This window comes from Balearica regulorum, chromosome 1, assembly GCF_011004875.1.
Source record: "Balearica regulorum gibbericeps isolate bBalReg1 chromosome 1, bBalReg1.pri, whole genome shotgun sequence".
Taxonomy (NCBI): domain Eukaryota; kingdom Metazoa; phylum Chordata; class Aves; order Gruiformes; family Gruidae; genus Balearica; species Balearica regulorum.
The window spans coordinates 24,292,881-24,318,608 of NC_046184.1; the positions used below are offsets into that span (position 1 = coordinate 24,292,881).

The 25,728-nt window shown below is 35.8% G+C and overlaps 1 protein-coding gene across 2 annotated transcripts in view; it reads left to right on the forward strand.

The window, feature by feature from the left end:
- The window catches only part of POT1 (protection of telomeres 1), a 78,420-nt gene that overhangs the window by 32,412 nt on the left and 20,280 nt on the right, over positions 1-25,728 (forward strand). The window contains exons 9-11 of one of the 2 annotated variants that reach the window (XM_075742933.1): positions 3,365-3,495; positions 15,775-16,065; positions 19,780-19,935. In XM_075742933.1, coding sequence (XP_075599048.1) covers positions 3,365-3,495; positions 15,775-16,065; positions 19,780-19,935 — 578 coding nt within the window. The remainder of the gene's footprint in view (positions 1-3,364; positions 3,496-15,774; positions 16,066-19,779; positions 19,936-25,728) is intronic. The other variant, XM_075742936.1, reaches the window with a different exon arrangement.

Below are 25,728 nucleotides of genomic sequence, written 5' to 3' on the forward strand. Positions count from 1 at the left end.
ATTGGAAGTCTGTGAACGATATGGGTTTTTTCTTCTTAATTGCTCATATGGCTTTGCAGCTGACCTGTCAAGTTAACCTCTAGAATTCATACCCAAAGAAATACAGCAGTAATACTTGCAATTTTGTGTCAGCCACTGGCTATACTTTATTCATGTCTGTTTATCTTAGCATAGAATGTCAGATCAGGTGATACATGAACACTTGACCTTGTGCTTTTGGCAGGAGCGTGCAAAAGAATGATGCTTGGCAGCTTTTGAGTGCAATAAATTAGAATTTATCATTATTGAGTGTGTGCAGAAGTCTTGGGGAGGAGGAGAAGTATCCATTTTATGGAAATACTTCAGGGTTTTGTATCTATAGGAAAACTAATTTCATTTTTCTTAGTAAGCTTTCACTGGATTTCTTTTTTCAACACTTCAGTCACTGAAATCATTAGAGAATTTAAACTTCTAAGTTTAAATGATAGTAAGATTTAAGGGTATATTTGCTGGAAACAGCAGAATATTTCTTTTAAAGGCATAGGCGGAGCACATACAAGCATGTATTTTAATTCAGTATAATGTATCTTTCCTCATGCTTGGGGAATCTGTTCACTTAGTTTACATGCGACAGTTGTCATCTTTTGACTGCTTTGCTATAGTTTTTACATAATGCAAATCTGTCATTTTTAGTAAACTGATAGTATTCTCTTTTTCAAAGCTGTCTAGCAACAATTTATTTATGTGTGTATATAAAATGCATGATGGAGATTATATCAACTTTGTTTTAGCATTATAACATCTTTGTTCACTTTCCAGATATGTAAACTCTGGTTTAGTGTCATTATCACTAACTGATTTGTAGAATTATAGCTAGGGGAAGTTGGGGGGTTTGGTTTGTTTGGATTTTTTGAGAGTTGGAAAGATGTCAGTCACAGGCAGAATGAATCAGGCTCAGCTTCTCTCCAGGCAACTCTCCTTCCCCCTTCCTAGTCTCCACTCCCCTTGTTATTGCTGCAGATTACACTGTGTCTTTTAGGGGGGGCAAAGGGTGGCACAGGAGGTTGGGGTTGGTATATAGCAGTTTGTCTGCTGCTACTTGTTCCTTACTCTTTTTGTTTTCCTTACTGCACCTTCCTTCTTAGTGGTGTCCTCTGCTGCAGTGCAGGTTCCTTCATGGGCTGCAGCCTCTTTGGGGGAGTACCTGCTCTGGCAGGGGTTATCCATAAGCCACAGTCCCTTCATGGACATACCTGCTCTGGCATGGGCTTACCCACAGATCACAGTCCCTTCAACCTCTAATTTCATTTATAGTCTTCTGCTGTGTAATTTCACCATTGTATAAGTTGAGAAAGCTCACATTGTCAAACAAGAAGCTTCTGGACAGTTGTTTCAAATTCCTGTTTTACGTAAACAGTTTCTGTAGGTTGTTTGAGTATCAGCAATAGAACTCATAAACATGTTAATTCGTTGTTTTATTAATTTTGCTGCTTTATTATTAACTTGATGCCTGCTGAATTATGAGAATGTCTTTGTGTATTACTTTGTTTAGAGAGTATTATATGTTGAACAACATATAATGTGTTCCCATTCTTGGTACCTCAAGAGAATGGATGCCAGTCTTCATGCAAGTCTGTTTCTAAGAGTTACAACTACTTTGTTTTTATGCTATTGAGATTCTATTGTTAGCTGTTACCAAAATGTAACATAAAAATTGGCAGAGAACTTGTAGTTTATATGGGAGTCCACAATAGTAGAATTATAGTAGGAGTAAATGGGTTCTGTACATAGAGGAAGTGTTCCTGCTCCTAGACCATACAGCTGCATTTTATACGCAGGTCAGCTATATGAGTAAATTAGCATTTACCATGAAAACATATATTCTTAAAATAGGTTTGTGAAAGCAGAAGCGTGAGTTAAAATAAATGGTATTAAGAAATTGGAGAGTTGCCCAAGTATTTCGGGTAGTTCACATCTAGTTACTTACACTTTTTTAGTCAGAATGAACAATAGCTACCAGAATAATTTCATTCACAGTTCCAGTCTGAAAGCACTGTGCATGCTGCAAACAGTTTAGATATATCTACTCTTTTCAGAATACAGAAAAACGCTAAGAGAAATATAGTTAGTAAATTACAGATTTATACCTGTGTGGAAAAGTACAAAATTATTTGATTTAAAATTTTTTGCCACTCTTACTGATTTTGTGCTTTCTCATTCTAGCATTTAGGAATAGTATGCTCATATGGAACCAAGGAAGAGTTCAAACTTTAGAAATTTTAAATTATAAATCATTGAGTACTGTTAATATAATGCCTAAAAATTGTGCTTTTTGCCTGAGGATTTTGCTAACTCTTTCTTAAAGCCAAAATTTTGTCTACATAAATGTTATCAAGGTTGTCATCAAGGTAAAAATAATAGGTTATGATATTGCTCTGTGGATCTGCTGAAAAAGTTGTAATTCAGCCCCGAACTATAAATTCAGTAAATGCTAGCCTAAGTATGCAAAACAAAAGCACTCTGTCTTCTTGATGAAAAGCAACTAGGACAAGATGGGCAGATGTTTGAGTCTCTAAACCTAAAGCCAAGTTGATCTTGGATATTTGAAAAGTTCTCAGGCAGGTTAACCAGCTACCGTCCCGTGAAAGAGCAAGTGTACTCTCACTCCGTTTTACTTTCATGAGATATCGGAGCACACAAGCTTCTGTAAGCGGAAAGGGAAAATACAGGTTTCACTTATGTCATCTGCAAATACTGCTCTATTCTGGGCTGTTTTCTCTGTAATAGTTGTGTCTTGTTTTGAGTTTACTTTTTAGGTCACTAATAGAAGTGAAATTCTATTACTGAAGTTTAACTTCAAAAGGGCGCATTTCAGAGTCTTACTGCACTTTCTAACTACCACTGTGTGACTAAATGTTTGCTGTATGTATCTTGCATATTTTAATGAAGGGAAAGATAGGTAATTTATCCTTTAATTTGCTTTTAGAACTTGTAGAACTCATTACCTCTTCAGAAGACAGTGCAAAAATAAATCTTAGAAAAGGATTGTACAAGATTGTACATATCTTCCCCATTTTATAGAGGAAGTAATTGAAACCTGGGAAAATAGCATGCCTGTTGCAGATAGAAGAAAAAGTTTTGTATCTTGCTGGCTCACAGACCTATGGTTACTCACCCATTTAATTTTCAGTTATTTGGGCTAATTATTGGCAAGATGGGCCACACCTCAGTTGTTACGCTACTGTAACTAAATTGACTTTGGAAGAGTTACACAGTTCATAGCAGAAAAAAATTGGCCATGTGGTTGTTCATCCCAAGTTTAATATCTCTGTATTAATAACTCTATAATGCCTATTATTCATTCAAACACTTTTATATCTTACAGATTATTGCTCAGTTGTAACACTTGTGGACCCATCAAATGTCAAGTTAACGTGCACTCTTTTTAGTGGAAATCTAGATTCCCTGCCAAAAATTTACAAAGTTGGAGATATTGTTCGATTTCATAGAATAAAGGTATGTACTAGGATGCGGGGGGGGGGGGTGTTATGTGTTTGCTTTTTTTGCAGTGATAGGACTGTGGGAATAACGTAATTCTTCATGTACTGAAATTCATGTGTGGAGATATTGGATAAAGCAATTGATTGATAAAACGGCTATGGTTGTGGTATGGACCAAAACTGGAAATAAACTGTCAATTTTTTTAAACAACAACAGAGCACTACGCTGAGATCTCTTTTTAAAAAAGTGTTAGATATGGCTCTGACAGCTTCAGAACAGCATTCATTTTTTGAATATTTGTTAAAGTAGGTGACAAAAATCATGTGGTAATACTTCTAGATGAACACAATTTAGTTGACGCAAATGTGCACACTTTATTCCTCTTTAACACAATTGTGGGATTACTTTAGAGCTTCTGGAGTTTAGATCAGCTGGAGAGTTATTCAAGTAAATATAATCTGTCTGGGGTCATTAGTGTGCAGTATGCTCTAGCTGCTGCTTTGATGTTTTCCTGCCTTACTCCATATTTATCTGTATCAAAGGCCATGAAGGAAACAGTGTTCATACCTTTGGTACTACTTGTGCTGGATGCTTTTCTTATGCCTGCTGCAGCTGTATAGGGAAGAGGAACCATAATATGGAGACTGAATGGAAGTCTTGTAATGCTGGACCACACTTAAAGAGGTGTGGAATAGTACTAAAGACATGATTTTACCATGTTACACATTAATTTGCAAGATAACCATAAATAATTTTAGATTTTATTTTTGCTTAAAATTATTATAGCAGAAATTAATAAATATCCTGAGGGAGGCCAGTTAAAAAAACAGTTTGCGTATTTGAACACTTTTGAGACATCCAGGAAACTTAGAACTGTACAAAAGGATGATGAAAGGGATAAAGATCAGTAGTGCTAAGTATGTAAGTTTTGATATGTTGTAGCAGGAGAACAAAGAAAAAAAACCCATGACAATAAATGTAAAATGTGGAAAGATTTATCCGGTAATTGAAATTTGTGCCACTGAGATTATTAAGAAGGAACTTGTTAAGATTCAGAAACAATCTTCAATTATTCATGTATATTATAAATATTTACAATTGAGACAGAAATTAGCTAATTATTCTGGGTTAAGGTCATCTTTATGTGTAATTAGAGTGGAATTAAACTATATTTAGATTTTGAAGCTTGTGTTGCTAATCAGTACCTGAGATGTATTGCTAGTCTTGCAAGTTCATCGATTGGAAAGTCTTAAGCTAAATTTTTAGATCCTCTCTAAATCCAGTAGGATTAGTATTACACAGATATACTTGTTTCTGAAAGTCAGTGGAGGTAGAAACATACTTATTTGTTCTGAAATCAAAATACATAATTATAATATATGTGTGAAAAAGGAGAAAGTAGAAAGGAGACTGATTAAGAGAATTGAAAAGTTGCTTGTCCATGGTAGGTTAATACTGTATTTATTTGTCATGTTTGGTTTTTTGAACTGCACTTCCCACAAGACCACTTCAGGGAAGTTATGTATGCACCCTCTTTTATGAAAACTAACAGTGTCAGGTCCACTATTTATCTTTAATATAAACTTATTAAGGAAACATCACTGTTCTAATTCAGCAACAAATTTTTGAGGAGATCATTCTAAAATCCTTGTCAGTTGCCACTTCATCATTCTCCAAGATCATAGAATCATAGGATATCCTGAGTTGGAAGGGACCCATAGGGATCATCGAGTCCAACTCCTGGCCCCACACAAGACCAGCCAAATCAGAGCATACGACTGAGAGCGTTATCCAGATGCTTCTTAAACTCAGTCAAGCTCGGTGCTGTGACCGCTTACCTGGGGATTCTGTTCCGGTGCCTGACCACCCTCTCAGTGAAGAACCTTTTCCTGATATCCAACCTAAACCTCCCCTGTCACAGCTGATGTTTCAGTATTTAAAGAGTCTGTTAATCCCCTCCCCCCACATTTCTATTTCATCACAGCTGAGCTGGTTTAAGTGGTTTCCAACCCTAACTGTCCTCGCGCTGCTCACAATCCATATCTCCTCAGATACATAAGGTGACAGCTTGTTTAATTGATTTCTAAATTAGAATAATCTAGAGTAATTTAGTTGTCTTTTTCTGGATGGGGATGTTTTGACTACCCCAGGCTAACAAACAGTTGACTCTGGAAATTTTCTTACCTGATCTGAACAGGTAAAAATCTCACAGAGAACCCCGGTGCCAACTGCTGGGAGTGAATTTGGAGGGGGTGATGCCTCTTTCACCTACAGCCAGCATAGTATGTGTGATTGCTGTGCAACACAGTTTTCAATTAAAAAAAGAAATCAACTCTAATTAGAGTTCTAATTACACTGTCTGCAGTTCCTCCTTCACTCTCTTCTCCTTTTGTCTTCAAACCTTATCACCTTCTCTTAGCTTGCTGAATGGAAAGCAATCAAGGGTAGCAGAGGCCATAGTCTGGCAGAGCTGTGCTTACCAATGAGGACAGCTATACATAGTCCTTACAGCATGTATTCACATTTCCGTGTCCCAGATATGCTTCTGAGAGACACTTCCAAGAAGTTGACATTGATAGCAAACATGTTTTTAAAATGACTGCTCCCTGCTACAGTCTCAGCTGCTAATAAGTAACATCTCTTAATAGTGACACAGGTGTTGGCAAGGTCCCATGGTTCAGCACCAATAAGAACTTAATGGAGAGGATTCTGTTGGGATTAGTCTGGGTAGAGAATCTTTTTTTTGCTCGGTATTTGTTGCAGAGAATGAAAAATTTGTGTCTTACTAACAGAATTGAAAGGTAGCCAGTTTTAATTACATTTCTGTTAATATTTCTTGAAATGCATTTTTATGACTTCTTATGATGATTTCTCATGAATTATAGTACTTAGTGAAATGCAGTACTGTATTTGGGCCTTCAGCCACAGCCAGTGCTCTGCAGAGATGACAGTGTGGGGGATACCCCCGTCAACATAAAAATTAGGCATATGATCTAATTGTCTAGGTTCTCTATCTTCATGGCAAAGAAGGAATTATCTCTAGTGGAGTTTTCTTGGAACTTATTTTTTTTTCTGTTTCACTGTGGATGCTCTTAATATCTTAGACTTAATGCCTAATATTTAAGCTGTTAAAGAGAGGGAAGAGGCAACCTGTGGGTACTGACTAAATTTGCAGTATTTTACCCTCACTTGACTTGAAAGTTTTGGTGTGTGTTCTGCCTGCCTTGTCTTACTCAAATCCTGCCACGACAACAGAATCTTTCATTTCCTCATTGGCTTTTCTGTAGCATTCCGTATTACCTCTGAGTTATTCACAAAGAGGAGTTTATTTCCCCCCTCCCAGTGAAGTGAATTGGTATTTGATTTCCATTTTAATGTTTGGGAGTTGGAGAAAAGTGAAGCACATTCTTATTTAGGTGCTCATCTTATTCAGCATACTCTAGTTGTCTGATACAACCACTGTCTAGGATGTATTTTGGTGGGTCTTTTTCCAGAATACACAGCATTGTAGAGCTATGTGACTCGTGGAATACTTGGAGGATGAAGACCAAATGAGTCTCCTCTTTACTTATGTGACTTCCTCAGCATAACACAATCTCTGTAACAATTACAAAAATCTAAGCCTTAATTCTCTATATTTTTTGTCATAATAATCTTGCTACTATTCTCCTCTTTTACTTTCGTGCCTTGACTTCTTCCATACATAGGCTCCAGTTGCTGTAACAAATGAAGCAGGGGTCTTAAAGATGACAGCTTCTTTGTTACACAGCACTAATTCATCACCGCTGCAATTCTCAAGTCATGCACTGCATAAGAAAATGTCCTGTAGAAAAATAGGGTAGTGGAATGGGGTATCATAATATAAATGCCTCATGGGCTGAACTGTGTTTGCACAGACAACAGTAACTATGTCATCTACTAACTTTGGAATAATTATGGTTTATAATTTTAATGTTTTAGCTTTGTTGTTAGATGCAGCATTCTAGATCTTTAGAATAACAAAATGGAGAAAAACAGCAAGAAAAAACTAATTCCTTGCATGCCCTCAATTGCATATTGGTCTGGTTCAGACTCTTTAGATTTACAGTATAAATGCACTGCTTCTTTGAGCAAAAGTACTTTTTAGCCATGATATAGATGGTTATTCCCTCCGTAGGTCAGTCAGTTGACAAGTATAAGAGATATGTTTTGCTAGTAAGCTTCTAAGCTGTTTGCCTGTCCACAGAGGAATGGGAATCTGAATATCAAGCATATGGAGCGTGGCTTCATAAAAACATAGAAGGATCAATTTGTTATCCTTACTGGTTCTGTCCTGTCTCTTTTCTTGTGCATCGCTCTCCTTAACATAGCATTTGTTAACATAGTGTACTTAACATAGCATTTGTTCCACTAGGTTACCTACTCTGATCTTTAATCCAGTCTGCAGTTATTTCTGGGAGCGGTCTTACTTTGCTAGCAGTTTCCTTCTCTCTGAGTATTCCCTCCTTTAGTCCAATTTGTCCTATGAAAGTTAATTTCTTCTCTTTCTTTCTACCTCATGCAATATGGAAGGCACTGAAACACACACACACAGGAGAAGTACCTGCTCGCTTCTTATTCCTAGGCAGCTGTGGCCATAGCTGTCAGGGTGATAAGGGTGAGAGGGGAAAGTCTGGAGCTTAGATATGTAACACACTGAGTGAACATTAAACTCTGGGAGAATTTAACAGCCAGTGTGCTTTGAGTAAATGTGGTCCAAATATATAAATTTGGCCAAAATTAGGTTTGAAACATTTTGCTAAAAAGGATGTCTAAGAACATGTTATATATGGCACTGCAATCCTGTTTTCAAATTCTTACTCTGAAGAGTAGAAGCAATGAATTTTTTTTTTATTAAACAATTATGCAATTATTTTTAACACAGAGAAACAAACATTTTTCTCAGAAATATCAGTTTTAGTATTGCTTTTGGCTTCCCTTAAAAAATTGTGCAAGGCATGCAACTTATTTTGAAGTTTCAGTGGAGTTTGAATTAAAAACAAGTATTTGTCCTGTAGGGAGTGAGAGAGTTCCTCCATAATTCGAAGTCTTAGAATTTTGCACGTTTTCTGAAAATTTCATCTGAGTACTTTTGGTCAAGTTACCTGATCATGTCTTAAATATGTAGGAAATATTCCAAAATAGTAATTTATTACTTTACTAGAACTTTCTCAAATATACTATGCCACTTTCTCTGAGAAATATTTCTGAAGTATCATAATGCCTGCTGGTTTTTTTAAATTATTATCAAAATAGGAATTATTTCATCTGATTTAAGTACATATTCTTTTTACATACAGATTTTTTCTACAAAATAGTTATAATATGTTTATGTGAATTGGTAAATGTACAATGTAGTGTTAATTTTCTTCTTTAATTTGTATTTCCATTGCTGCAGATATTTCTGATAATCTTATTTTGCAGACAGCAGTTCTCAGCAATAGTAGAGGATAAGCTATAATTTATGGTCCTAATATCTAGGTGTATTTTTCATGTCTTCATAAAAATTCATTTTATTTCCATATGACTAGCTTTGTTAACTTTCGTTTGGAAGGTGTCTGCAGATAGTTTTTGTAGTTTAATTTTCTTGTTGTTATATTTAAACATTTTCAAAAGGACACAAATTATTTACTAAGTTACTTCAAATTGCTTCTCTATTTCATTATTACCTCTCTCTTCATACAGCTGGAGGTACACATGTACTAGGATTACATTATTAAAATACAAGAAAATATAATCAGCATACCATGTTATCCAAACTTATTGTAGTTTAACCTGGCTGGCAGCTAAAATAACCACACAGCCATTCGCTTACTCCTCCCTCACCTAGTGGGATGAGGGAGAGAATCAAGAAGGAAAAAAAGACGACCCGTGAGTTGAGATAAAGACAGGACAGAAAAGGAAGATTAATAACAATAATAATAATAGAATTTACAAGACAAGTCATGTATAGCACAATTTCTCACCACTCAAAGCCGATGCTCAGCTAGTTCCCGAGCTGCCCCACCTCCTGGCCAACCCTCAATTATATATGGAGAATGACATCATATGGTGTGGGATATCCCTTTGGCCAGTTTGGGTCAGCTGTCCTGGCTGTGCCCCCTCCCAGTTTCCTGTGCACCCCCCACCTTCTCATTGGCAGGGCAGTATGAGAAGCTGAAAAGTCCTTGACTGTTTGGCAGCAACTGAAATATCAGTGTGTTATCAACATTATGCTCATCCTAAATCCAAACCACAGCACTATACCAGCTGCTCAAAAATATGCTAAGTTGTTAAATTAGTAACAATTTTAAGGAATCATAGTTATTTTTTGGTGTTGGAGTATTTGTCTGTTTGCATGTTCCGTTATGGGATGTGTATATCATTCAAATGCTTGATCTGCAACTTGGAAGTTTGTCTTCAGTATTCATGATGGATTTTTTTAGCCTTTGTCATGGTTTTACCCCAGCCGGCAGCTGAGCACCATGCAGCCGCTCGTTCACTCCCCCGCATCGGGATGGGGGAGAGAATTGGAAAAGTTAAAGTGAGAAAACTCGTGGGTTGAGATAAAGACAGTTTAATAGGTAAAGCAAAACCGCACGCACAAGCAAAGCAAAGCAAGGAATTCATTCCCCACTTCCCATGGGCAGGCAGGTGTTCAGCCATCTCCAGGAAAGCAGGGCTCCGTCACGTGTTAACTGTGACTTGGGAAGACAAACGCCATCACTCCGAATGCCGCCGCCACCCTCCCTCTCTTCCCCCAAGCTCCTTATAAACTGAGCATGACATCATATAGTATGGAATATCCCTTTGGTCAGTTTGGGTCACCTGTCCTGTCTGTGTCTCCTCCCAACTCCTTGTGCACCCCCAGCCATCCCGCTGGCAGGGCAGCGCAAGAAGCAGAAAAGGCCTTGGCCCTGTGTAAGCACTGCTCAACAATAGGTCCATAGAACAAAAACATCTCTATATTATCAATGCTGTTTTCAGCACAAATCCAAAACATATCCCCACAGTAGCTACTATGAAGAAAAATCAATCCTCTCAGCTGAAACCAGGACACCTTCCATCCCATCCCACCCTCGTGCAAGTAGTTCCTGCTTCCAAATTAGTTTTAAAAATTTGGGTTTCCAGATTGTGGGACTGAAGTTGTTTTGATGTTGCCAGGTCTGGAGAGGTCTAGTGAGAAGCATCTCCAAAGGTCTTACTCTAACTTTTTTAGACTCTTAGTCCTGTGCAATTCCTAATAAAGCTCAAGAGTTTCAGCAGTAGTAGAACAGGGACAAATTAAGGGGATTAGTTATTAAAATTATTGTAGGTGATGCTGGAAATACAGTGTATTGTATTCAGTTGCTCAAGCCTCTGAGATGGACAAATCATCATAAATCCAGGACTTTGATTTTTCTCTTAGAAGTCCGTAACACAAAGGAGCAACTCCTAGTTAATAGAAAGGCCATTAGGAATGAAATTGTTGAGCCCGTTCATACCCTACAAGACTTCAGGACAATTCTTTTGGGGTTTTTTTCAGCTAGTTGGAGGCATATGAACATAATTTCTTAACAAGACACCTTCTTAACCTTCTTCTGATTTGTTTCTTATTTAAAATGTCAGAACCACTGATAAAGTAATAGCATTTAACAGGAGAAAGCAACCTTTGTTTATAACTCATCACTCCTGAAATGGCAAGCAATACTTATGGGATGTTTCTAAGTTTTAAAAGCTCTGCGTTTCAGTTCAGACAGGTCCGAAACCCATGCTGTCTTGGACCAGTGGCTCTTAGATGCCATTCCGTTCTGTATTGGCTATTGGTGCAGTCAAAAATAGAAAAGAAGCAAGCCAAGGAAATAAGCTGAATTCCTAAGTGAACTAATTTTTTGTCTTGACACAATGGAAAACCTATATTTTATTTGTTTGTGTTTTTTCCATCAAGTCTCTGCTGCAGCTGTTCTAGACCATTTTTCAAGTTAAAGTGCAATGTTCTGTCTCTAAAACTTTGTGTAAGGTGGTGAGTAAATAGGGAAAACTGAAGAGCATCCCTTTGGGACTTGGAACCCCATCCCTAGCATAAGGTAATTTTTTTATCGATCTTCTAGAAAGAAATCCTTTTTCATAGCCATCATTTATAAGAACAAATCAGAAGAGTTTGTGGCACCTAGTATATTGTGTTCTTTTTTTTGCACATGTCCCAAGTTCCTGTCTTGTTTTTTGGATGGAGTTTCCCTTGAAACGTAATACATGTGCAGGACTTTTTTCCCAAATTCCTACAGATCTTTTTAAACATTGAATACAATCAAAATATATAGTAATCTGTACTGGGGAGCTTCATGGATCTAGAGATGGTAAGTCTTAGTGTATGGCAAAGGGAATGTTTCCAAGGATGGTTGTTGACTAGAAGTGTGTTACTGAAAGAGGTTACCTGGGGAGGTTCTGGAGTCTTCATGCTTGGAATTTTTCAACGCTTAACTAGCCAAAGCCTGCTGTGACACAGTGTTGACAACAGCCTTGACCTGACCAAGGACTTCATGATCTCCTGAGGTCCCTGCCAACCGAAATCCTGTGGTTCTGTGATTATGCCATACCCTTCTAGTACTTGGACAGTATCCTTTTCAGTACAGCCATCTGTAACCCCATCTCTACCTTCATAAAGTTTTTTGCTCCTGGAGGCTTCTGTGTTTGAGGAGAGGGGGATTTTTTCTTTGTCACGTCTTATTTGCATAAGAGGTCTTGCTTCTATGTCAACTGAACCCTGTTTGTGTCTCACAGAGTGGCATGTGCTTATATGGATGTGTTTAACTGAGGAGAATACATTGCTTGCCACAGTATCTATAATTCTTGCAAATGCATTGCCTGTACGCAATTTTTAACTCTTTCTTTGGTTTTCACTTGTATCTCACATGTACTAAGTTTCTGCAGTTAAGAGGAGACTGGGTAGCAGCATGTAAACATTGATCTTCTATCATTTTGTTGCCAACCATGAATCACAGGGATCATAAGTTTTTCACTTTTGCTTAGGTAAAAGATACCTTACAATGAGGTCTTGAGCTGAATGCATACTCAAATTGGAATAGAAGTTTGGACAGTGCATTTCAGATAATGCAATAATTCAAGTAAAAAAACCCAACAAACCACTACACAGCTTGCTGTCTTAAAATAATTTTATATATGTAGATAATAATCAAGTTTTAAGCTTAATGTACTAATGTTTCAAAATACTATCTTGAATTTCTGATCTTTCTTCAAATGACTAGTTAAATTTATTTTAGGAAATCCTCCTTCTTAGTGTAGGAACGTGTACATTAGCTTAGCATGGGTTGTTTTACAAGGCATTTTTGTGGTATTCTACGATGATCTGTGACTGCAGTGGTTTCGTAATAATCCTTTGTTTCTGCAATTTAGCAATCAGTTTTGATGGAAAACTGCCTTGGAGATGCTATTATTCCAGCTTTATATATTACTTACTCTCACACTTTTCCATTGAGTGAGGTGGATAACACCAGCTTCGGTTAAAAAAAAAAAAGTTCAGGTGGTTTAGGTTGCTGTAAATCTACTTATAAATATTTCAAGATTATCTTCTTTTCACTTAGCATATTCAGGATAGAAGTCACTAGAGTTTATTGTCCATGCAGTTTGTTGAGGTGACATTTCACCTTTTGTTCTTTAGTTTATAAAAACTATGCCAAAAACTCCCACAATATGTATTGGATTTACTTTCCTGCTTAGAATAAGCCAAATACATACTATCTGCTCCATTTTTGTCTCAGAAGATATTTTTGTTTAGCAACCACTGTTTATTGAATTTATTTAAAATTCTCAGGGAATTTTTAGTGATAGCTATCTACCCCCTTCCCTGTTCTTCCCCCCACCAATGATTTTTTTTAAAAAGTCCCAAACACCTCTAGAAATGATACAGAAATCTGCTAGGGGGAATTCTCATCATATACAAAAATCTCAGATTAGCTCTTTTCGCTTAGTTTAATTCAATTTCAAAATCGTTTGTGTGTGGAAAATATAACTAGTTTACAGTATCACTGTTTAACTTGATCTGAGATTTACGTAGAGTGCCATAATGAAACAACATTTGCCTACGGATTTGGTTCATTCTACACTCCAGTGATTCCTCATCACTTCAGCAATGATTTGTTTTTAAAGGACAAGCCCAGAGAGTTTCTGTTGATCGTCATCTGTTCTGTGGGGCTGACATAAGTAATTTTCCAGCTATGAAATATATTGTTCTGTAACTCATTCTACGTTTACTTTTCCTGTTTGTTCTGTTGTTCACTAAATAATGTTGAATGCTGTTTACCTTTGAGACCACTCAATGGCTTCTCCACGTACCTATGCCTAAGGACGTTTGGTTGTGCGTCAAGATCATTGGTAATTTTCTCATCATGACACTTCAGGTTTACCTTCTCACATTTCTTTTGTTATTTTATAACTGCCTTTCCCTACATTAAGGCTGATTTCAAATCCACTAAATGTGGGTACTAGGAGATGTCAGAAGTACAGTTATGTTCAAGCACAGCCTTATGAATGCTCAAAACGTGACATAAAGGATTTAGGAAATGGGAAAAATAGTCTGTAGTGAAATATTAGTGGAAGCCCAGGGAGACGAAATAGTTTTTGAACTGGTTTCCTGGTTTAGAGCCTTCATAAATAGGATACAGGTCTAGGACAGAATTTTTAGTAAGAAAGAAGTCAAAATATTGTGTTGATGATTTAAAAGAATTAATGAAGAAATAAGTAGGTAAATTGGAAATTAAAACACTTTGAGAAACATTTGACATGTCACATAAGATACTTAAAAATACACTTGAAGTATCTTTTGATAGTGGATGAATGAGTAAAAGTGATGAAAGAGAGTTTTTCTCCCCTCTGCATGTTACCTATTCTGAGAAACTACGGAATATAATGCCAGTGGCAGCAACTAAAGTAAATCTACGTATATTAGATAACATCTTAGTGTTATAGTGGAACATTTTTTTCCAGATCATGGGTAACAGGCACGAATTGATTAAGAAACTATGTATTTTCCTGATTTGTCCATTGACTTTTCTTGTATTTTCAATATTTAAATCTAAATATTGAAAGACTAAAGCTTTTCAGGGTTACAGTGAAGAAAAACTATATCATGAATTGATGTACTCCATTGGTCAGGTCTGGAAAATGCTTAAGTAAATTAAAGTTTATCCTAGAGATGATCCTTAATGCATTTATGGATTATGTCAAAGTAGCAGGGATTAAAGGGAGTTCCTGTCACCAAGACTGAACTGCTTTGTGTGTGAATTTCCAAGGAATGTTTGATTTGTGTGCTTTTTAAATTTCAGTGTGTATATAAAATTCAGGTTTAAATTGTTGGCAATGTTTTGGTTAAAAATTGTTGCTGTTTAGAACTTCTGTCACACCTTTCAGATTCTGCACTTTTCAGTCAGTAGGATTTTCAACCATTTGAAAATTAAGCACTGGGAATCCTAAACTAGATTGTCTCACAAATGCTATAATTCAGAAGTCTCATTGGTTTTTTGCTAAGCAAATTTTAATTAAAAAGGGATGGATCAAAACAGCCAGTTTGAGATTTCTGGATAATGAGTCATGCAGTGCTTTGAGGTATATAAAAAGTACAGGGAACAATAAGACTTGACTAGATCCTTGAAGGAATGATTTAAACTTTGAACACTGTGTTTTATATTGTAGTAGATACACAGCTAAATCAGTAGGATACAGGGGACCTGCCATGTGCAGGGCAGTAGATGAAAGAGTAATTGTGAAAGCTGTATTCATAATTCAAGGGATGAAAGCTGGTCACTGTTTGCTTTATAGAAAAAAAAATAGCTCCTAGAACTGATATTTTCTTCTTCAGTTCCATTATGTCAGTAAACGGAACTATTATGAGAGGCAGAAATAACACCTTTCCTTTTCCATCGCTCTTCTATGTGATAGCTAAAAATTAATTTATATTATGCCTCAGCTTCCCCATCTAAAAGCAATCCTGATGTGTTCCCCACACAAACATTTTGAGATTTGTGAATAAAATACTCTGCACTGATGCTGTGTATTTACAAGTAGGTATTAGCCTGCCTCTTTAAAAAAATACTGTGTGTGATTATATTTTCTGCTGATTCACTTTGTTTCATTGTTAACATTAATTTCCTTTTTTGTTTTGTTTTTCTTTTGACTACCCTCTCCTAATAGCACCAGGAACAAAAATGATCAATGGTCTGTTCTTCATGCACATGATGAAACAGAAATGTATGTATATTTCCATGCAGTGCAACCATTTTTTTTATTCATATTTTGTTGCAGATCAGGGAATACAATGGACAGATGCAGGGAATTACCAGTGTGGGATTTGCATCCTTGACATTTGATGGAACTGTAGGAGCACCAGTAGTTCCTCGAACCTCTAGCAAAGTGTACACTTTCATGGATGAAGAACGGAAAACAATAGAAGAATTACGTGTTTGGGCAGCCAGTAATCTTTCTATCTCTGGACCTGCAGCGAAATTGTCTGGTGTTCAGCCAATGCTGTTCTTTGATCTCACTTGCCAGCTGGTAGGAAAAGCAAAAGTGGATGGATCTTCTTTTCTTCTAAAGGTAGATTTATTTATTTTTAAATAATTTGTTAGATTGATTTATTAAGACATTGTAATTTTTATAAAACAGACATATTCATTGATTTAAATAATATTAAGTAGGTAAATATTTCAAGGTTAAGCAAATTTATGATCCTTGACCCTTTTATTCATATGAAAACAGAAATCCTAGTTCTCTTTAAAGTTGTTCATCTGACTTCTTTAGAGAGGTTTTGTAAGATAGCATTGGTATGGATCATCATTTCACAAACATTTGTAGATAAATACTGCAAGATTTCTTGAAGTTGAAAAATATTTTTTAATTTTAAATTTTAACCTTGTTTTTTAGTTAGCAGCAAATATTGCTTGTTTTTCTAGATCTGATAGATGTAATTAACGCAGTAATTAGCACTATCTAGGAAATGAATGAATGGATTATGTTACCTATCTTGATGGATTTTTAAGTAGCTTCTTTTAGTTATACAGAAGTGCTTTGAGGATCGGTGCTCACTGGAAGTACAAAACACAAAGCAGAGCACTTTCCAAGGGTGATCCTTCACATCAGCTAAATAAAAAGGAGGTTTGCATAATTTTCTTGGATTTAGCTCCAGATGTATCAGTCTGGTGTTATTCTGAAATGCCTCTGTATTTCTTTTTCTTTCTTTTATAAGTTGACTGTTAAAATGTGAGTGATGAACAGCGTGTTTTCATTTTATGACTTCATAAAATTATTTATTGGTTCTACTGTATTAAACTGTTTTGTTACAACATTTTTAGAAACAGCACACTGCATTATTATTTCATTAAAGCATCAAATATTTTTCTCATGTAGAACAATGCATGCACTACACAGAAGCAAACCTTAAGTGTCATCCTATAATATGCTTTGCAGCTGTTAAAAATATTTCCATTTAATTATCCCTTGTGAAATAAATGTCAAATCAGACCTAGTTAAACTTCAGAACTTTGTGGACTGTAATTAAGTTGTTCATTAGTAAGTATATGTTCAGCATTGAAGGACCCTTTGCAAGGACAGAGACAAGTGCTTTCTTAAATTATTAATATTTCTTTACGCTCTTTTCTGTGTTGTAAGAGCTGAAGTTGATTTTGTCAGTTTTGTTTAGTAAAGATAATGACTTGGGGGGGAATTTAGGATAGACTCAGAAAGGTAAAAGTTTGAAATCAAATAACAGTAGATCAATTTTTCCGTTACATAATTCCATTGACAGTGTATTTTTAGTAGTATAAAATATTAAATACTTAAATATGTATTAAAATACATCAGACAAGCTTAAAAATGGTAGACTAATGTCGATATGCTGTTGCTAATTCCTCCATTTTTCAAGGTGGGCAAAAGCCCTTTCTCATATCAAATGTTGGTCATGATAGAAGAGAAGCTCTTCTGAAAAATTGTGGACAGATCTCTGATTATTTTGTTGATTCGCTAAACAAACAAAAAACAACCACCAAATTCAATACCAGCTCAAATGGAGTGATCATGAAGTATTAGTATTATATTATTTTGGTTATACATTTTGTAATAATGATTTAAATTTATCATGTCATTCCAAGTATATCAGTTATGTTAATCATTGATTATACTATAAAATATAATGATTACTTTAAGCATTGAGCTTGTGTAACTAGTGGGGATTGCTTCAGACAACTAAAATGAATTTCTGTGATTTCGTGCATCACCCATAGCATAACTTTCAATATTACACTTGATAAATTAATTGGGATATGCACAGCGCCTGAGGCTGACATGGCATAAAGATGGCGTTGCTAACTTGTTAGTGCATACCTTTTTCTGAGAATTTTGTTATTCAAACTGATGGAGACTAAAAAATACACTGGAAATTATTCTTTCATTTATGCCTTTCATAAGAGTTTTACTATTATTTTCCTTCTGTCTGTCAGTTAAATTGTCTGTGTAAAGCTATGTCATACAATTAGCATACTCTGCTGAAGAGAGAAACAGGTTTCAGTGTGTCTCTCCTATTTCAGTGTTTTGCTGACCGTGGTGATCGAAGGTTGTCACTAACTATCCCTTATCTTCAGTCTGTTCATGACTAGTAATGGAACCATTTGTTATTTCTTATCCGGAATTAATTTAATTAGTGTTGGCTTTTAGACCAGTGTTGGTGTTTGAAACCAGGGCTTCTGTGCTTTCATCCATAATTTGAGTAAAGTGAAGCTGGCAAGACCCTGAGGTAGAGAGCTTGATCTATTTTCATATTTGTGCAAATAAAAACCAAAACCAAGTACTCTTCTAAGGATTGTTGGTTTTTTTTCTTGTAAAGAAAGCTTTCAAATTCCTTCAAAACATGCCCTGTTAGCCCGTTAGTTTTTTCTAGTGAAGGACATTTTAAAGCTAAGTTGTCATCCTTATATCTGACCCTGTTATTCAAGTTATTTCAAACCATTTTTCAGATATATCTCTTAAGTGTAGAACTACCAAAGTGTCCCAAGGAAAGCTAGATGAAAAATAATGGGGAAACTTGACAAACTTAAGGTTCTTTATTTTGTCAGAGTGACTAAATTTGTAATATGTATGCACTGAATCTATATTTCTCATGCTGAGTTCTCGAAAAGGTTTGCTAATTCAAGCAATGGGCAGCCTCTCTTTCAGAAGTGGTTTTAAGTATTTCATGGTACAGGATCAGAAGAAAACAGGGTGTTTTTTAATCTGTGGCAGCATGTACCACCTCATTATCTGGGTGTTTCAGAATACACTCTTCTTTGGGAACATTAATTTGATGTTATGGGTTGTTTTCACTGTGAACAGTTTTCCCTTTTATGTCTTGATTTGGGATGAGTATTTCAACCATGAGTTATTCTCAGTGTATTTACACATGGCTTTGCTGGTTCTTAGATCTTTTCCTGTGGGTCCTTTGATCCTCAGCAGTTAAGCATAAGGGGTAGAAACTCTTTAAAAATTAAGCTTTGGTGTCTTTTTTTTTCTCTTCCTGTTCAGTGCCAAACTCATGGGACAAATGCCTTGGTATCAGAAACTGTCCGAAAATTAGCTTCTGTTGAACCTATATGCATGAAATCCTATGAAGTGCAGCATGTCAGTCTTATAGTCAAATAGCTCTAGATTTTTCTTTCTCTATGCCAGTGTTTCAGACCATTATTTTGGTTGATATTTCAATAGTTCAGTGTATCAAGAACTTAGCTTTCAGCAAACCATTTTTAGAATCCTCGTTATTAAGTATACGTTAAATACTGATGTTTTTCTAATATATTTTGGATAACTAGCAGTGTATACTGATGTAGGAGATCATCAGTAATTAAGGGAGTACATACTGTGTACAGTCTTCACAAACTAGCTGGAGTGGTTAAAAAAAAACTATAGCAGGATTAATATAGTAAATATAGACAGTTCTGAATATGGTGAATTCTAATAGATGTAACGGCTAGATAAACACTTTAGGTTTTGCTATCACTGATTATTTTTTTTAAATATTAACAAATCCCAGGTCTTAACACTTGATCATATTCTCTATGGAGGGTATTATTATACTATGTAAAGAATAATAATTTTAAAAAAATCCCATAAAATCCAATTTAAGTAATTTAAGGACTTTAAGACTGAGACGCTAATTAAGATTTCTTATTGTTATCAGTTTTTAATCAAGCAACAAATTTGTTAAAAAAAAAACCCCACCCAAGTTCTTTAAAATCTCAATCTAAAGTATTCTGAGCATATTGAAATAGTTCAGTTTCATTGCAGGTATGGGATGGCACAAAATGTCCCTACCCAACATGGAAGGTGCCTGTGGAAGCGAGAGACCTGGAAGGAGAAAAAGTTCTTCTCCATCAGCTGCGAAATCTAACAGTGGACATTCTAGTCTATGATAACCATGTACAACTGGCAAAATCACTTAAGGTAATGCACAGTTTGGTATTTTTAGCTTTCATTTTGTGGCCTATTTTCTGCTTAGAACTCATTTCAGAGAATGTATCAATTCAGTTCTGCTGTTAGTTTCAAATGTTCCTCTTATCTTTCACTGTATTTCCCATACCTTTTATTTGAATGCAAAACTTCTTCAACATCTGTAAAACAGCCTCATTACCCTAAAATTGCCATGAAAAAAATTCTTTCAATTAAGCAGTTCTTTCCAGACACTGTAATATGATATATAATCCTGTGAAAATAATGCACTCAGAAAACGTATTCTGTGCTTTAGAATGATTTTTTAAAATTATATAAAGTGGGGTTAAATTTGTAGTCCCATTAAAGGCCTGTAATTCTAAAGTCAATAAAAGATTTTCTGTTCTATAAACTTCTGCAATTTGCAGTGCAGTCTTCATTTAGTGGGTCAGTAATGTTGATTATGCTTAGATTTAGAAAACAACAACATAATTAAACATTTGATCTTCAGCAATACTGCCATCTTGCTTCTGAATACAGTAAATTAGCAAAGAACACATCTTTCATTTTATGCCTTGCCCTTTATACCCAATCATCGTTTTTAGGAAAGTGTTTACCAGAAAATAAAGATAAGTGATAGCCATTTGTTAGGCTGGGGCTATCAGCAGACATGAAATCAGTTTGATATATTAATGCCTGTTCGTAAGTAAATGACAGATAGCAAAATAACTTGACTTTATGTAAGTATTCATAACAAAACTTACTCACAAAAGTATTTCATTAATTACAGGTTCTCTTCCAGAATTTTTCTCTTGCTAACTAGTGTAATTTATGAATATAAATAACTGCTGATGTTCCAGTGAAGACATATGCTTTCAAAATTAAGGGAAAAATATTTTAATATTAATAAAATGTGTTTTCTTGAGTAGCTGATGATACTCCCTTTATTAGTCTCTGCTATTTATATTCAGGAATTCCTGTTGAGTATGTGGGATGTCTTCATCAGCTCTCTCCATTTTTTTCCTTTCTATAAGCCCTTTCTTTCTTATCTCTGTAGTATCTGTGCCTTTGCTGGATATTGCCCTGTGTAGACAAAGCTCTAATGTCAGAGGAGACTGTTAGGAAACCTGGTTTGACCTACTCAGCAACACGGGCTGTTTTTCTCCTTCTGATTTGTCCAAAGTTGCATTAGTTTCACCCATGCAAGCTGTAGAAGTTTTAAGTTAGATTGTTTTTGAACACCACATTTTAGTCAGTTGTCTTAGTGGAGTTATTGAAGAAAAAGTGCTGATATCCTAAACATCAGGAAGATTTATTAAGTTCAGGTTGCAAAACATGCAATTAATTTTATTTCACAGAATAATCTAGAGATAATAAAATTTTGGGTGACTCTTCCTCAAATGGAAGATTTCTAAATATTAATGGAAATCATGTCTTATCATAAAAAAGTATAATTGAAATACTTTGTATTAATCTGTATAATATTTTTAGTTCAGGGTCTTGTTACACAAAGGTGTTTTTTTAAAAAAATCATTTATGTAGAAGTATAAAACTGGAGAGCGTTAGGTGTATGCATGTGCATCTTCCCGAGTGTGAGCACGAGAACAATGCGGACAGGAACTGTACTAGATGTTTTGCCAGTTTATGCCTTCAGAAACAATAAAAGAGCACTATTTTTCAGCCATCTCTTCTGCTTTTGACAGTAACTTAAAATTGCCTTTTTTTAATGTAAATTGTTATGGAATTGTTAGGTTACACTCTAATGTTGTCGTGTACCATTTGCAATGACAGTTGCAGCTCTGAAATGGCATTTTATGTAGGAACAATCACTTTTACATAGCTTTAATACCAAGAAGGACAGATTGAAGGAAAAAAAAAAAAGAAATATTTGTTCTCATTTTAAAATTGTATCTGTAGGCACGTGTTCAGACAAGGAAGCTCTGAGTAAATGCTACAGTCGAGAGAAAGTGCATAATGAATTACAGTGAATTTTTAGCAAATCGTGGAGCACAGTGTCAGGGATATTCCTGCAAGAGTTTATTAAAAGCTCCTTGTTTGGATTGTCTGTCCAAAGAACCCTGAATATATGAACATTTTATCCCATTTTCTGAGACAGTCAAATAATATTTACAATTTTCAATGGAGAGAACTTCAGTAATATTGAAGGTACAGTACAGTTGATACCATAAGTAGACTTTTGTCCCCTATATTTACTGGCCTCCCTTTCCTGCTGCGTAAGATTGTGGCTTCTCAGCATTTGCCGCCTTAGCAGAACACAAACAGAATTTTCCGTAATCTCATCTCTGAAGTAAATTATTTCCTGGGGCACAAAGACACAAGAGCTACAACTAAGCAAAGACAATGGTATTCACTGCTTTTTTCCCCCAAATTTTTCTCTTCCTCTGGCTACCTGGAATGCATGAGGCTTTCTTGTCACTCTAGGAACCCCAGCGTGCAACTAACTCTCCAGAGTACAGTTACTCCCCATCAGGTGTAGTTTGTTCTTCTTCAGCTTTTCTTATTACAGTTTTTCCAGAGGTTCTCAGGATTCATTCAGACCTTGCCGTACAACTCGGGAATAGGTCTGTGACATGGGTTTCTCCATCTGGGGCATTTTGCTAGATGTGCTCAACCATCAAGGCGAGTGAGTATCAGTGGTCGGTCAGTGCACAGTAGGGGTCCAGCTGTCCACAGCTGATTGGAGATTTCCTTATGTACTGTCATGCATTGACTATGTGGTACTGTGCATTCCTCTTATGGCTTGACACCATCAATTTTGCGTTGCCATGTGTTTTCTGGGTAGCACAGTTAAAACAATTAACCTTGAGCATGCATACAAGTCCTAGTTTGTAGTTTCACAGTATTTGCTTCTTGTTATGTATTGTCAGGTGCAGAATTTGAGTATTTTCAGCTCTTATTCCCACTGTATATAATGCCATGTCTTTTTTGATAGTAGTTTGGACTAAGCAGTCTTGCTTGCTTTTGTAGTGTCTGAGTCACATTTTCAACCTGCAACTTAAAATGAGTTACATGGCTGTAATATCTAGCTTCATACTTTTCAGGCCTGGGCAGCATTCCTTTGACCTGTCAGTGGTGTTTTTCCCACTTCTTTGTACTCATTAAAAGGGAAAAAAACCCAACACCACAACACCACCTGTGCCACCCCCAAGTCCTCCAAACCCTTTAATGGATTTAAGTTGATATTTGTTATTGCAAAGGACCACACCCAAATACCGTGTATATGCTTCCTCGCGTTTGCAAAAAGTTATGCACAGTTTGCTCAGTAAAATTAAACTGTTGATATGATAAAATGATGACAGAGAAATCTCATTGAATATCATCAGCCATAAAATAGGCATAAAAATTAGTCCAGATGATTTTGTTAAGTGATTCCTGTATATAAAGACAGCCTCTTGTCATGAGTGTCTTTCTGGCCAAACGTGAACATTTAACTGCCGTGATAAATGACCGTTCTGGATACATCAGTGTCTTAAATGTAAACATAGTCCTATAAATTTTGACATAATTATGAGAATTTGCTATGCTAAAAAGTTGTTTTAGTCGGCTAGTTACAGGGAACTGTGTGTGTGGCTTCTTCATTTTAATGCTTTTTTTAGCCTTAATGGGTGTTTTTAAAATAGTCATATTTGACTGAGACTGCAAATAGGGTATTTGTATATTTTATATTACTGCAAGAAATATGTTCTTATTGCTTTAATTTTATTTTAAATGAACTTGCTCTTAATGAGGTAGGTAGTTCATAAACAGAACTGCTGTAAAGTCAAGTAAGGAGTTGGGTTTGTAGTAGATATTAGTGATGGCTCTGTAAATCGTGGTGTTTGCTTTAATGTAGATTATAATTTCCTCTCAGTCAAGTATATAAAGTGTGCTCAGTCTGCAGGCATTCTGCAAACAGCAGAAATACAGCAGCATTTTTAGCCCTTTCACACATTTTCTCGCCGCTGTTACCAGTGAGCAATGCTGCCTCCCGAAGGAGTTCACAGAGATTGCGCCCCATCTTGCACGCTCAGATCTGCGGCTCTGCGGTGACATTCGCGACCTTCCAGACTTTCTCAGCATTTGGCAATGCTGATTATAATGCATCTCTTTAGTACGGTTCTTAGGTATATTAAAATGCATAAATTAATAACATTTTCAGAAAAGGGATCTAATAAAATGCGTATATAGGAAGATGTATTTTATAGTGATCATAAGTCTTGGGAAGTTGAGTGTTGCACTAAAACATGCAATTCAGTTGACTTTTGCGTGACTTTCAGCGCACAAGTTTAGAAAGCAAAACCAGAATTTTGTATTCTTGGCTGCTGGGTTCTCCTCTCACATGTTTAATGTTTGTACATATAGTAAGAACTTAGGTTTTTCTTATGTTGTTTTTGAAATAAAGAAAGTCTGCAATTACAATAGACTTTTTCCTGCTTAAAAACAAATTATTTGGGAGATGGGGGGGGGGAGGGAAGTAGTTTGGCATTATTATTTTGACATAAGGTTATTTGATAAGCAGAACTTAGCTAAGTACTTAAAAAAAAAACTTTCTCCAAAAGCATTTGTCATAGTAATTAGATTAGTTTTATAATATGACTGTCTCTTGCATTTTTGGATATTCAACGTAATTAAGTGAAATTTAGCATGTGGAAAGAAAAACGAAAAATCCTCTAGATAAGCCTCTTAACTGGCATCTAAATGCACAAGCTGTCCTATTGATATGCTTTGAATGAACAAAATGAGCAGCACCCTAATAGTGCAGATCAATTAATACTCTGGTAAGAACTCCATGCCAGAAGCAAAATAGGTACAGGGTGAAGTGTGCTTTTTTATGTCCCTGGTGTCTGAATTTGAAAATATGCTGCCTTTTCCACATGTGATTATTGTTTGATACCAGCATTATATAGTCATAATCTGTTCCTTGATGCAGAGGAGAATTTCAGAATAAAGATGCTACTCTATCTGCTTTTATGCATATATACATGTATGTGTAAGTGTCCTACTAATACCTGGCCAATCCAGTCTAATAGGAATACTTTTTAGGTTTCTGCTAGTTATGGTTACTCTAAAGTGGGAGCTGAAGCTGATATAAGACTTAACAGACTGGCTGCTGTAATATTAATGTTAATTGGAGTCAATTGAAAATAATTTATCATTTATATAGGGCTACTTAAAAGATACTTAGAGCAAATATAAATCTAGATTATTGAATGTATACTTGCAACTATCAGCTGGATCTTAGGTTATACTTCAAAAAATTAATTTGGGTGCTAGTTAATTTGATTCAAAGCCTTTAAAACACATCAGAGGGAAATTAACTATGTCATTAAGTCTACAGATTATCTGCTTTTAGAACCCTGGTTTTAGTTTGGGGTTTTGGAGCGGTGGAGGGGAGAGATAATAATTGTGGTATTTTTAAATAAAGCAAAGTTATAGAGAAGTTTTTGATTTTAGCACTCCATAACTTCTTTCTTAATAGGTACTTGTATTAGTTAACCTAAGTCTTTGTGTAACTTGACAAAACTGTTTCACAGAACACAAAATAACTCTAAGCAAAATGAGAAGCATATTCTCCATGTACCTGAGGAGAAAATCTCACAGTGCCAAAGTATTTAGTTAGGAACAGTGCCAAAATCTTTGAATTTCTAACATGTGATACCTTTTGTCCTGGTGCTGAAAAAGCATTACCTGTAATGTAAGAGTGAGATATGATAAAGAAATCTGGGTAAGCAGATGTGTTTCCATGTATACAGAAACAGATATGCCATGAATGATGATGGACATGAGGTCGGTTGCTGAGTGCAGTCA